This window comes from Triplophysa rosa, linkage group LG24, assembly GCF_024868665.1.
Source record: "Triplophysa rosa linkage group LG24, Trosa_1v2, whole genome shotgun sequence".
In the NCBI taxonomy this organism is placed as follows: domain Eukaryota; kingdom Metazoa; phylum Chordata; class Actinopteri; order Cypriniformes; family Nemacheilidae; genus Triplophysa; species Triplophysa rosa.
The window spans coordinates 7,808,697-7,821,152 of record NC_079913.1 but is presented as its reverse complement, the minus strand read 5'-3'; the positions used below and the strand labels follow the sequence as shown (position 1 = coordinate 7,821,152).

The 12,456-nt window shown below is 38.5% G+C and overlaps 1 protein-coding gene across 8 annotated transcripts in view; it reads left to right on the top strand.

Moving 5' to 3' along the window:
• dennd5b (DENN/MADD domain containing 5B) overlaps positions 1 to 12,456 on the top strand; it is a 31,481-nt gene that overhangs the window by 3,773 nt on the left and 15,252 nt on the right. For 4 of the 8 annotated variants that reach the window (XM_057324067.1, XM_057324065.1, XM_057324066.1 and 1 more), the window contains exons 2-5: positions 5,672 to 5,731; positions 8,862 to 8,971; positions 10,277 to 10,988; positions 11,970 to 12,157. In XM_057324067.1, the coding sequence (XP_057180050.1) occupies positions 5,672 to 5,731; positions 8,862 to 8,971; positions 10,277 to 10,988; positions 11,970 to 12,157 (1,070 nt within the window). The remainder of the gene's footprint in view (positions 1 to 5,671; positions 5,732 to 8,861; positions 8,972 to 10,276; positions 10,989 to 11,969; positions 12,158 to 12,456) is intronic. The other 4 variants (XM_057324072.1, XM_057324070.1, XM_057324071.1 and 1 more) reach the window with 1 other exon arrangement.

Below are 12,456 nucleotides of genomic sequence, written 5' to 3'. Positions count from 1 at the left end.
CTAATTAGTTGAAAATGTAAATGTAATTCGTACAATAGGGACTTGTCAGTTATTGCGTTAAAATTTATTCTGAACCGATTCTATACAAATTCTGGGAATAATTGACATATCCATCAGTAGCATTGAAAAATTTCATGTTATTGAATTATGTACATAATTAATGACGCATGGTGCATTTTTCTGTGCCCTAAAGGTAAATATTGCCAATAAAAATGTATTCGCAGGCCCTAACTATCATCCCTAAAATCTTAATTGTTGACACATGTGCTTGCAGATGTTTTTTGTTTTAACGCTCCAGCGATCACAGCACTTGAAATATGTTTTCGGTTTCTTACAAAACATTCTGCACCTGCAGACCTTGATCACGTTTTAAGATTGCCCTGATGTTCCACAAGTCAATAAAAGAGCTTTGTAAAACGACAAACAAAACCGCTATTTAGGAAGATGTTTCTATCTTTGAGCTTTTGGCTCATCTCCATAGTTCACACCTCAGTCTAAAGAGGGGATTTTTCTCTTGAATAGAAGGTATGCATTGACGTCACTTTCCCACGTGAACACGCCGGGACACGCTCCCTTGAGTGGTAAAACTAAGGCAAAATGGCTGCATTCAATAGGAGGAACAAAAAAACGGGACTAAAACACGCAATTATTTGCTGAAACTACAAGCAGCTGGACTCGACGGTGATCCTTATGACTACCTTATGAATTACAAAGGAATCAGGTGTTCTTAGACACTCAAATGTTGCGCGGAATTGCGTTTCCTTATATTGTAACCATTCATTTCGCCCAGTGTTTTACCACTCAAGCAGGCGCGTTCCGGCGTGCTCACATGGGAAAGTGACGACACGTGCATACCCTCTATTGCCTTCGTTTACTGAGGATTTGACACCTTGAATGGTCATTAACAGGGTATCAATAGTGTTTGGTCCTCTTTAGGTTAGACCTGTTGATTTGGAGTAGTGGTGTTTGAAAACCGCATCGGCTCCATTTGATTTTTATAGCATCCCGAAACAGCTTTTAACAAGTACTTTTGGCAAACAAGATGCTGAGGGAAACATTTTACCCTGCCGGCAGTGTAGCTGCCATTAGTGGGCAGTTACGCAAGTATATTCATTCATTAAATGCATAGATATTGAGTCTTCGGGGTGACGGAAACGGGTATTTCAAAGGACATTTCGGGGACAAAAATCTAATTTTTATGTCAAATGTATACCCAATTGCAGTGTAAGTCACTTGGGATAAAGCATCTGCCAAATAAATGTAATAAAAAAACTGGTAACTCCATATCAAATCACCATTTCTCTGTTTCTCCTATAAACTCCCTGTTATACTTTACTTTCAGTGTTCAGGGCTTTTAAGTGTCTATAGTGCTTACTTTGGCGACTAAACTAAAGACAACATGAATACTATGGGTTTCAATATAAGATTATGTTCAGCTGTTAAAGCTGTTAAGAATAGAGATTTTAAAACAAGCTACAAGACTCCCAACCAAAGTTTCTACTCTGAGGCTAAAAACTAGACAGGATTTACAAAACCTGGGCTGCATTGTTACACCACGGCTGCATGACGTGTCTCCGCTCATTGTATGTCGTTGGCCTGCTCCTATTGTGATGGGCATAGAGACTCTAGGCAGTAGTGACACTGGACAGCCATAAAGAGACACTGGAGGGCTGATTCCTGTGCCATCTGTCTGTGAGCAACAGCCTGAACGTGGGGACAATGACTATGCTAATTCGGTAACACCTCCATGACCTCTCATGGGTTAGCATCCTAGCGGCACAATCCTCTTACTCTGTCCCTTCTTTGTCTCCACCTTGGGCAATTAACTTGTTTTTAATCTGTAATGTTTTGCTGGTTTGACATTTAAAGTGGCGTTCGAAAAGACGCTTAAGAAGTTCACGTTTTTTATTTTCTAGAATGTTCAGAGTTGGTGAAAGGGTGTCTGTAAATTTGTTAGTTTAATCTACTTGTGAGTTTTAAGGCAACTGTGTAATCTGCCTCGCTTTGATCTCAAGTGTGGTTCAGTGCTGCATAAAATGGATTTCACATATAAATCTAAAGCAAGAGGCATTCATTTAAGCATTTAGAGGTATTAAAATGGTCTCACATCAGGATTATCCCTTAGTTTTTAACCTGTTTTAAATGCACATTACCAAAAAGTTTATGCAATTTATAATAGGGCAACCTATCACTAGCACTTTTTTAAGTTAATTTGAGACTGAAGTTTGCATAAATCAAAAGGTTGTATGATATTTTTAAAGGCGCAGTTTTTGATTAACAGCGGCCACTAGCGTTGTATTATATATTTGCAACGAATCGCTCAGATTAGGGCTGCTGTACAAAACATGGCGGCGAATTCAATGTATGTAGGGCAGCTCTGTATGTAGATATAAATGGCTTATTCTATGGTATTACAAACTTAATGGTTCGTTACGTAAGGTCTTTAAACACCTCTGAAGAAATAGTTTTGTATATTATATTGCATTTCTGTCAATAGATCCTCCTAAAAACCCCACATTGTTACTTTAAGATCATGTAAAAGTATGTTTTACGTTCTCACAAAGCAAAATATTTTTGTTGGCCGTTTATAAATAGGCAAGATGAATTATTAAAATTGTTTAAATAAAAGGCATACTTTACATAAGAGAGACCAAAACATAGTCCAAAAAGTCTTGGGACACATAAGCTACACCTAAAAGTGCATGATTTTCATTGCATTAGGTAACAAAATGTCAAATCAAATTAAATTTATTTTAAAGATAGCACAAGGACTTTTTCGTGTTGCTCTCAATATGCATTTAAAACTCTTGCTGACTACTGGCTGCCAAATGGGCAATGATTACTATAACTCACAGTTATGCCACAAGCGCATAAATCCAGTTGCGTAATGTTTTTACCTTCATGCGCTGCCATCATTTAATAGATTAAAGCAAGGGTAGGACATTGCGTAGTGCTGAGACCTTCATTTAAATGTGATAGTTGTAACAATATAGGGAGCATGTAAAGTAGGCTTGACATTTTAAAATGAACCTAAAATGTTTTTATTATGCAATTGTTTTATAGTAATACGAATTAGAGTGAAGACAGCTCTACATGTCTGATAGATTATACAGGACAAAGGGGCTACTGGTCTTGATGGACAGTCATTATATCTGTGTATGTCTGTATGTCCTTCTGTGTGTGTCTGTTTGTGTGTAATTGAGACCGACTGAGGCCGTGAATCGGTCATGTTGACTTTGTTCATTGACTAACCTCCAACTCATCAGTAACCTCTGTCCTTAGATAAGCCTTGACGCACCACATGACTATTTGATTTCAGCCAAACATGATGCATGTTTTTGTAGTTCAGATGTGATTATGAAAATGTTTTGAGGGTTTGGTATTTTCTGGTCATTTGTGCTTACATTAGTGAGTATTGTACTCAATATTTGGGTAGCTAACAAATACCATGCCTGTTACTGTTTCTAAACATATAAGGTTAAAGTGTTTTCTGAATGCATTATGGGAGGTTGGATGATATGACCCAGCATGTTTTTTAAAATTTGTTGTATTTTTAGTCCCAAGGTCCAAAAATTCCATATTGTCTCTTACTTATACGTTTAGTTTGAGTACATCATTTGTATTATCATATGTGAGAATTAGAAAGTTGTTGCTTACAATAGTTTTGGATATATATGCAATAGCTGTTTGTTCTTTCTTTCTTTCTTTCTTTCTTTCTTTCTTTCTTTCTTTCTTTCTTTCTTTCTTTCTTTCTTTCTTTCTTTCTTTCTGTCTGTCTGTCTGTCTGTCTGTCTGTCTGTCTGTCTGTCTGTCTGTCTGTCTTTCTGTCTGTCTGTCTGTCTGTCTGTCTGTCTGTCTGCCTGTCTGCCTGTCTGCCTGTCTGTCTGTCTGTCTGTCTGTCTGTCTGTCTGTCTGTCTGTCTGTCTTTCCTTCTTTCCAAGCACATACAGTGTTTCATTGCTGTTTGAACTTCAACCTGAATGTCTGCAACAGGCCAGCATGAGTAACACTGAAATTATCTCCACAAGTCCTTATGTGATTTCTGCCTGTTTGTGTTTGTTTACATTTGTGTTTGTACATAGGAATTATTAATAAAGTCGAATGTCTCATCAAACATTTAAGATTAAGACCATTGCTTCCACCTCTCTGTTTGCAATAAAGTAAAGTGGTTGTAAAATGGAAATAAAAAGCAATTTTTTTTAGAGAATTTCCACACATCAATCCAGATGCAGAGCTCTTCTTGAGAAGACTTGGAGACTTCGACAGGCCAGAACGTGTTGTAAGCTCCAGCTTCAGCAGATGTGTCATGTCTCTGACAGGAGAGCTGTGCTTGTGCTGACTGCCCAAACCCTGTGTGAAGCAAAAGGACCCCTGTTTTGTGCTCACAATGTGCCTGTTCAGCACTCGAAACACACGCACGCACACACACAGAGCATGCGTAGCAAGGGCTCAGTTACGTAACGCAGTCAAGGATGGACAAAGGCTCTGTAAAAGACACTGTGTGCTGTCTTCCATCAGCACTTTTAAAATGAATGGTGCTCGCTCGGGTGCAAGGCCAGTGATTTTGCTCAATATCACACCCAATCATATTGATGTACCTATGGGTTCAACACAAGGGCTTATATGTGTAGTTCTGTTTTTTACCTTTACAAAAAATGAGCGAATAAAACCTTTACAAAAAATAAAGGCCATTATACAGAGGCTCTGCACTGTACTTCAAAAACTGTGAAATACAATGCTGTGTTTTCTTTCATTCATTAAACGCAGTCATTGTGCTGTTGAAAAGTAATACAGTGGTCTCTTCTGGTACTTTTATGTTGTTAGTTGAAGGACTTGCATTCTGAATTGGTCATTTTTGAAAACCTGTGATAAGAAGTTATTTAAGTGATGAGAGCTGGTGTTGGGATTAGTTATGACGTCAGGTCAGATCAAAGAGTACATGATTTATATTCATTCGGTGATGACACGTGTTCATAACACACACACATGGGCTGAGTCATCCTGTAAGTACAGTAGCAAAACACAGCAGCAGTTTCCTTCTGTGTGGGTGAATATCAGTTTACACCAAGAAACTAAAGGCTGTTCTTAGGACCCCCATTTAGGACCTCAGTTTTCATTATATTTACCTTTATATAATCTTTAAATTTACATATATGTTATATATTTAATCTAGATATTCATATGTGTACCTCAAAGGTCCTAAATAATACCTGAAGCGTGAAACTTAAACACACAATTGCACACACTCTTACTCCCATTTAGATGATCTTAAGCATTCAAGGCTCAATCGATGATGTCTTGCAGCCAGGCAGGAATATAATCAATGGAGATTGGTTGTGCTTGAATGCGTGTTTGTGTGGGCAAATGTAGATTTCCCTTAATAATCCACCTCGCCGTGTTCTAACACCCACCGATAAAATATTTTGTGTTTGCTTGCTGGTCACGCATAACATGATGTCTCACTGCCAGCAGAGATTACATCCCACAATCAAGCTGTGCTCGACAAACCAGCGGTGTCTCACTTCACCTCCATCACTGCTCAGCCTGTAAAATAACACACGCTGTCTGTGTACGCAATGCAATTCAGTCATGCATCGTTTTTGTTTGCTTCTCCATTTCTGTGTCTTGTTTGACATTTTGCTTTTTTGTTTGTGTGTTTGTGCCACCTTAGCTTTGTACCAATGGCTAGAGGCCGATCGGCAGGGCAAGGACCCAGCGGCCGTGGCAGCAGGTAAACATCATCTTTAATCACCTCATTGCAAAACTTGAACATCCTATTCAATCCTTCAACCTTGGTTTTTTCATCTCATTTAGCTTCTGTCTATGCTTGCTTCCTGTTTTCCTCTGTCTGCATACTTTTTTAAAGGAATATATCACAAGAATATTTACATGCTTTTTGTCTTTCTGCGAGCTTTGCATATGGTTTAGCTTGGACATTCTGCTTCAGATCTTCTTTTGTGTTCAAAGAAGACTTCTTTCGAGGTCTTTTGAACCCTCTGCCTTTCTTGTCCCTGAAATGTGGGTCCCACACCCCTTATCTTATTTTAAATCAGTTTCTGTTCCCCTGCAACACTGCCTCTCCTTCCTTATTTTTCTGTTGTTTCTCTCTCTCTCTCTCTCTCTCTCTCTCTCTCTCTCTCTCTCTCTCTCTCTCTCTCTCTCTCTCTCTCTCAATATCAAAAATTATCAACACAAATATACAAATCGCTTTAATAAACTTGATCGCTCTGCAACCTTTAAAACAATTATCTGTTCCACGCAACGGAGAAGGTCGAGTTTCTCTGCACCGCTTTACTTTTAACAGGCTTCACTTGACCGAGCATTAACTGATTTTTTCCTCAACAAAAACATTATAAACAACATGAACATTATGATCATACACTGACCTAAGTGTCTATGTATTGTCTTTGTAATATTATATGCAGTCTGCTTTATTAAGTGGTTTTTCGTTCGGTCTGCGTGAGCTTGTTCAAAAAATCTAAATGATAAAAAAACGTTCTCAGACTTTAAAAAAGCATTAACGATTAAGTCATTTTTGAGCTCACTTTTTTTGCACGTCATATAAATGAAAACATGCGCTGCTGTAATATTCTGTGCCTTTTATATTGCAGTTGCAAAAATACCAGCTCATTTTTACTTTAGGACTCAGACTGCGTTCCGTTATAATTGGTATTGAGGCTCTGTAAAAATGCACTGAAGACTCCACGCCTGAACAATTTGCTTTTATTTTCATTTGAAAGTTCATATTTATCTTCATAAACTGGCTGAGCTTAAACCTTCTCTCAGAACCTGTCATTCTTTTCGTTCTTATTGTCATTGTTCTGCATCAATAAATATATAAGTAAAAGGTATTTAAGTTAAATAAAAAACAACAATATATGCTAAATAAAATTTTCCCAAACAATATAGTTTATTTAGCCCAATTTGGCTAAATATAAGAGGAAAGCGGCAATAAAGGCAAACCGCGCTATTCAGCCACCTAAAAACACAGCAAGGGAAATTCCGTCACCTTGACAGCCCTACATTCACGATAAAAAAAATACACATTACATTACAGTACATTATGACGTGTCTTTATGTGTGAAGGCACACTGGGGGACAAATCCTGGGACACATTATGCGTTTATTTTCTGAGATCTCTGTATGAAAAGGCTATTAAATAAGTGGCGGTGGCGAATGACGTTTTTACTTTTTTGTGTGGTCCGTACGTTTACCTCGGGTTGTTTCGCCATGTGCAGTGTAAATGCAGATATCGGATATGTGTCACTTTTAAAAGAAGATGTAAGCGGGTCGTCAAAAAAATCGGATATAGTCACAAAAACGGACTTGAGCATCAAGAACTGCAGTGTAAATGCGGCCTTAGCCATCGTGTTTATTCCACAACCCTTTGGTTAAAATCTCTCCTCGGATCCAAATCCTACATGACACTGTCGGCTCCTGTCATCTGTGCTGTTGGGTTTTCACATGGGTGTGTTCCAATATCTGTTCATGCCTCCTTGTGTTTTGCTGTCAGAGCGATACTGTTTCATCTAACACAGCAGCCTGCCGAAGACACGTTAGATGTACCGAGCCAAAAAACTGTAATTGTTTTGTGAAAACTGTTGCGTTCTTGGAGATGCAGAGTGAAATAGGGTTAGGCTTGCTTCACACACACACATACAAATGTGTTTATTGATCTATGCGGCCACATTGGGAGATGTTCTAATCTGTCAAGTCAATAATAGAAGTGTCGAAAATGTATGACATACATGTATGAAATAAGCATACACTGACAGAAAAAAGAAGCTGGGGCGATACTCTTTTAAAAAGTCAACCTTTACACCTAAAGAGTGCGGTAACACTTTACTTAAAGCATATACAGTATGTATAATGGATTATTATAGTATTAAGTAGTTTTAATGTATTAATTATGCCTTGTAATGCACTTTATAATGTCTCATGAATAATTGTAAGTTTATACATTATAACACTTATCAATTCATTGTTACACTTCACATTTTTATTTTGGTTATAATTCTTTACAACAACATTTAATGCATCACAACACACATTATGAACAATTATAAGGCATCATACCATTCAATAACTAATACATGATACCTAAAGGCTTTAAGTAAAGTCTTACAAATACCTTTTTAATGGGCAACGCTCTTGTACCTTTTTTCTGGCGGTGTACTTTTTGACATTGACACCAACGTACATTTGGTTACTTTTAGATGCTTTTGTAGGGTTGAAACATTTGTTTTCATGAAATGAGGATAAATGCAAAAAACTAACATCCCAGTGATCAAACCCAACATGTGGATGTGAGTATGTTAGTATTGAGATTCGAGAGCGAGGAGTCCTGCTCTGATAAACTCTCATAGACAGGTGTTGTATCTGGGTCACGTTTACACTGCAAATACAGGGGGATTACTCTATCCAGCATACCTGAAAGAGCTGTGGAAATGATTTCCTGAACTAATTTCCTGTCACACACACAGTAGTGTATATTCAAACAAATATATGATATTAAACCAGACACTTGAGTATGTATCAAGGTTTTCAAAATGTAATTTCTCTGTTTGCTGTACTGTAGCACAAAGAGGTTAAGCTAGTACTATTGAAACATGGATGTTTAGATGTTTAATAGTAAGGAAACATACATGTACAGTCCTCTGTTTTCAAAAATGTATCATTTTTTAATGTAATGTAAACAGCGTAATTGAGATGCATGACTGCAACACTGTTTGTATTTACGACCATACACACTCATACCTTAGTTGCTTTTGCATTGTAAAGCTTTTGAATAATGTATACTATTAGTAAATGTCCTTGCCTTTCTCCTCATTAATTTGTTTTGTTCAATTCTGTATCTTTAGGGGAAAACTTTGATCAGAGCCCTTTGAAAAGGACGTTTAAATCCAAAGTGTTGGCACACTACCCAGAGAACATCGAGTGCAACCCATTCGACCAAGATGCTGTTAACATGGTGAGTCACCTGAAAATCTTGAAGTTACGTCCAACTATAACTCTTGATTCACTTTGAGGTGTTTTTCTAATTATTTATTACATTTTACATTTTAAATATTAAAATATTTAATATGCAAGGTTGATTAACAAAAACAGCTGTACATTCATTTTCCCTGAAAGTCCCTGAAAAATTACAATAATATAATAACAGTTGCAATAACATTAGTCTCTATATTCCAAAATATATTCCAGCATTAGGGGAAAAACATTTTTTTTTAATTTTGTGCATTTAGTATTTATCTACTCTTCATGCCCCCATGCAAAGACTTGTTAAACGTTTTACAATATCCAACACATCTAAACCTGTTTTATGTTCTCAAAACAAAACGTTCCCAGACACTGTCTTATTTCCCACATTAATCATGAGAGATGTCGCAATCGCCTGCATTGATTCAGAACGTCAAACATACACAAGCACACACTCGCTCAGTCTGTGGTCTCATGCCGTTATCGGACGAGTTGGCTTGTGTTTCCGTCCCGGAGCGTTCAGAGGTAACGAAAACCTCTGACCTGTCGATCCTGTGCCGCAAGGTCATTTTTTCCACCAGCGGCGTAAACGGAAGCTTGGCAGTAGTGAGTTCAGCATCAATTATTCAACCCGAGCTCTCTGCTTACGTCGGCATGGAAACTGCTCATTGTGCGTGTCCTCGAACTGGTGCGCATGCTTTTTTACCATAAAAACTGAATGAGGCTTCTGTTTATTAATTTCTCAAGGTTAGTTTGTCATAGTTCCTCAAGATGAGGAACTAACATTGTTGCCATCTATTGTATTATATTATGTTTTTATTCTTTGTTATATTGATGTTTATTTATTTTTATCGTCCCCCTTAAAGGGACAGTTCATCCCAAAATAAAAATTGTCATCATTTACTCATCATCAATTGGTTCCAAATCTGTATACATTTCTTTGTTCTGATGAACACCGAGAAAGATATTTGGAAGAATGCTTGTAACCAAACCGTTGACTACCATAGTTGGAGAAATTACAATGATTGTCAAAAGTGCCCCAGAACCGTTTGCTTTCCTACATTCTTCAAAATATCTTCTCTTGTGTTCAACAGAATAAAGAAATTGGTAAAGCAATTTTTCCTATTTTGGTAGTCAATGGTGGCCAAGAACTTGGCCGTTTAACTGCTTAAATCTATTTGTAGAATCTTAAATCTGCTAGTTATTGTCATAATCTTTTGTGTAAATGGGACTTAAAAGTAGTATTGTGAAAAAATGCAGTTATTTCACCAATGCTTCTCATTCTCTCTGTCTACAGCTCTGCATGCCAAAAGGCCTGTCCTTCCGAACGCAACGTGACAGTCGCGCCCCACAGTACCACTCTTTCATCATCACCAGAGAAGATGGTTCTCGCACTTACGGTTTCGTCCACACCTTCTACGAGGAGGTCACCAGCCCTCAGATCTGTTCTGCCATGCAGGCGCTACACCAAATGCACCAAGCAGAGCACAACACATCTGCCCATAACTGCCCTTCCTCATCTTCTTCATCATCATCTTCATCATCTAGTATGGACTCTCTAGCCAGCAGCCTGGAGGACGTCGAGTCTCCTTCCTCCTCACATGGAAACCGCAGAAGTTGCGGATGCTCCAGAGAAGGTTATGACTCCCTCCGCGACACTCTGTATGTGTCAAAAGCCGCTTGTCTGATCACGCCTATGCCATTTATGCACGCGTGTAAACGCTTCCTGTCGCAGCTCCACCATGCCGTCACCTCCAATCAACCACCTCCGCTCCCTTTGGAGAGCTACATTTACAACATACTCTTTGAAGTACCCTTGCCTCCACCCGGACGATCTTTAAAGTTCCACGGTGTGTATGAACCCATCCTGTGCCAGAGGCCCGGTGTCGGAGAGCTGCCGTTGGCTGATTTCCCGCTGGGCGAGGCCTTCCGGTTGTTGGGGGTGGAAAATCTGGTGCAGCTTTTCACCTGCGTCCTTCTGGAGATGCAGATCCTTCTGTATTCACAGGGTAAGAAACCTAGAGAAAGATTTAATGGTAAAAAATAACTCTTTGTGGCACCTTTTCGGTACTTATCATTCAGGGTTCAAAATGGAATTTTTGTCACTTGCGATCAGAGAATTGCAGAAATTATTTTGTGTAAATAAATTCTTGTTAACCATGAAATTGTAATTTTGCATAATTTTTAAACAAAATATATTTTTGTTTCCCATGGCAATTTTAAACCAATTAAAAAAAAAACTTCTGGTGGGGAATTTTTAAGTGATGTTAAAGGACATTTACAAAAACTTGCATCTTTTATGCTATTAAAGATTAGACTTTTTAAATTTAGCCATAAACCACATAATCTTGCAGAGTTTAAAGCTAACCAAAGCCAATTGTTATTTTGGCAGGTGTTCGCTATATCATTTTCCAAACATTTAGTTTCTGTAGACAAATGTATGTGTCTGCATTTCAAGACGTGACTGAGTCTGTATGCAGATCGCTTCAGCTCAACGTTTAATTTGTTAGTTCGGATGTGTCTCAGCAAGGCCTTTGACTTGGAGACAAAGTCAGCGTGGAGGAACATTATGAATATTACATGATCCTGCTGCACACAGACGCTTTACTGCAAACACAAGTTAATACACATGTTAATGAATTCCTCTGGCTGATCTCTTTGAAACTAATGATATGATTTTATAAGGAGCATCTATTAATAATCACAGGCTTGTTTTAATGCTGCACTATTACATGGAGTTACATTTTATAGTTCATCCAGGATCTAAAACGAACCATTGGCAAATGCAAGTAAAAATTTGCGTTGGCCATTAAATAAATCGGAGTCAGCAGTTATGATGCATGGTTTACAATGCAATGTAGTCTGACCTTGACATGTGAATCAAACCATAGAATATAATTTGGTCTCGTAATGTAAGGCTATATCAAAAAATAATTTGGGAGAGAGAAAGTCATTTTCATGCTTTTTGTCTTTTCCCATTGCACCTATAGACTACCAGAGGCTCATGGTGGTCGCGGAGGGAATCACAACGTTACTGTTTCCCTTCCAATGGCAGCATGTGTACGTGCCCATCCTTCCCGCTTCTCTGCTGCACTTCCTGGACGCCCCTGTGCCCTACCTCATGGGCCTGCAGTCCAAAGAGGGCACGGACCGCTCCAAACTGGAGCTGCCTCAAGAGGTGACACGCACTCACTAAAGCATGTTCACATGCACGAACCCGCACGTATACCCCCGCGCTTAAAAACACATTCACATCCTTTATCTCAGCGCATCCACTTAGCATAACAGTCCACTTGCCGGATACATCCACCTTTATACGGTTTAAAGAGGCTTTTTGACCTTGAGGCTTGATTGGTTGAAAGGCGATGGGTAATTTGTTTGAAGCCACCCTCATTGCTTAGAATAGCTTTTGTTTTTAAGCAATATATTGTTAGATATCATTGTAGAGCCCCCAGGAACACAGCAGCCCTTTTTGGG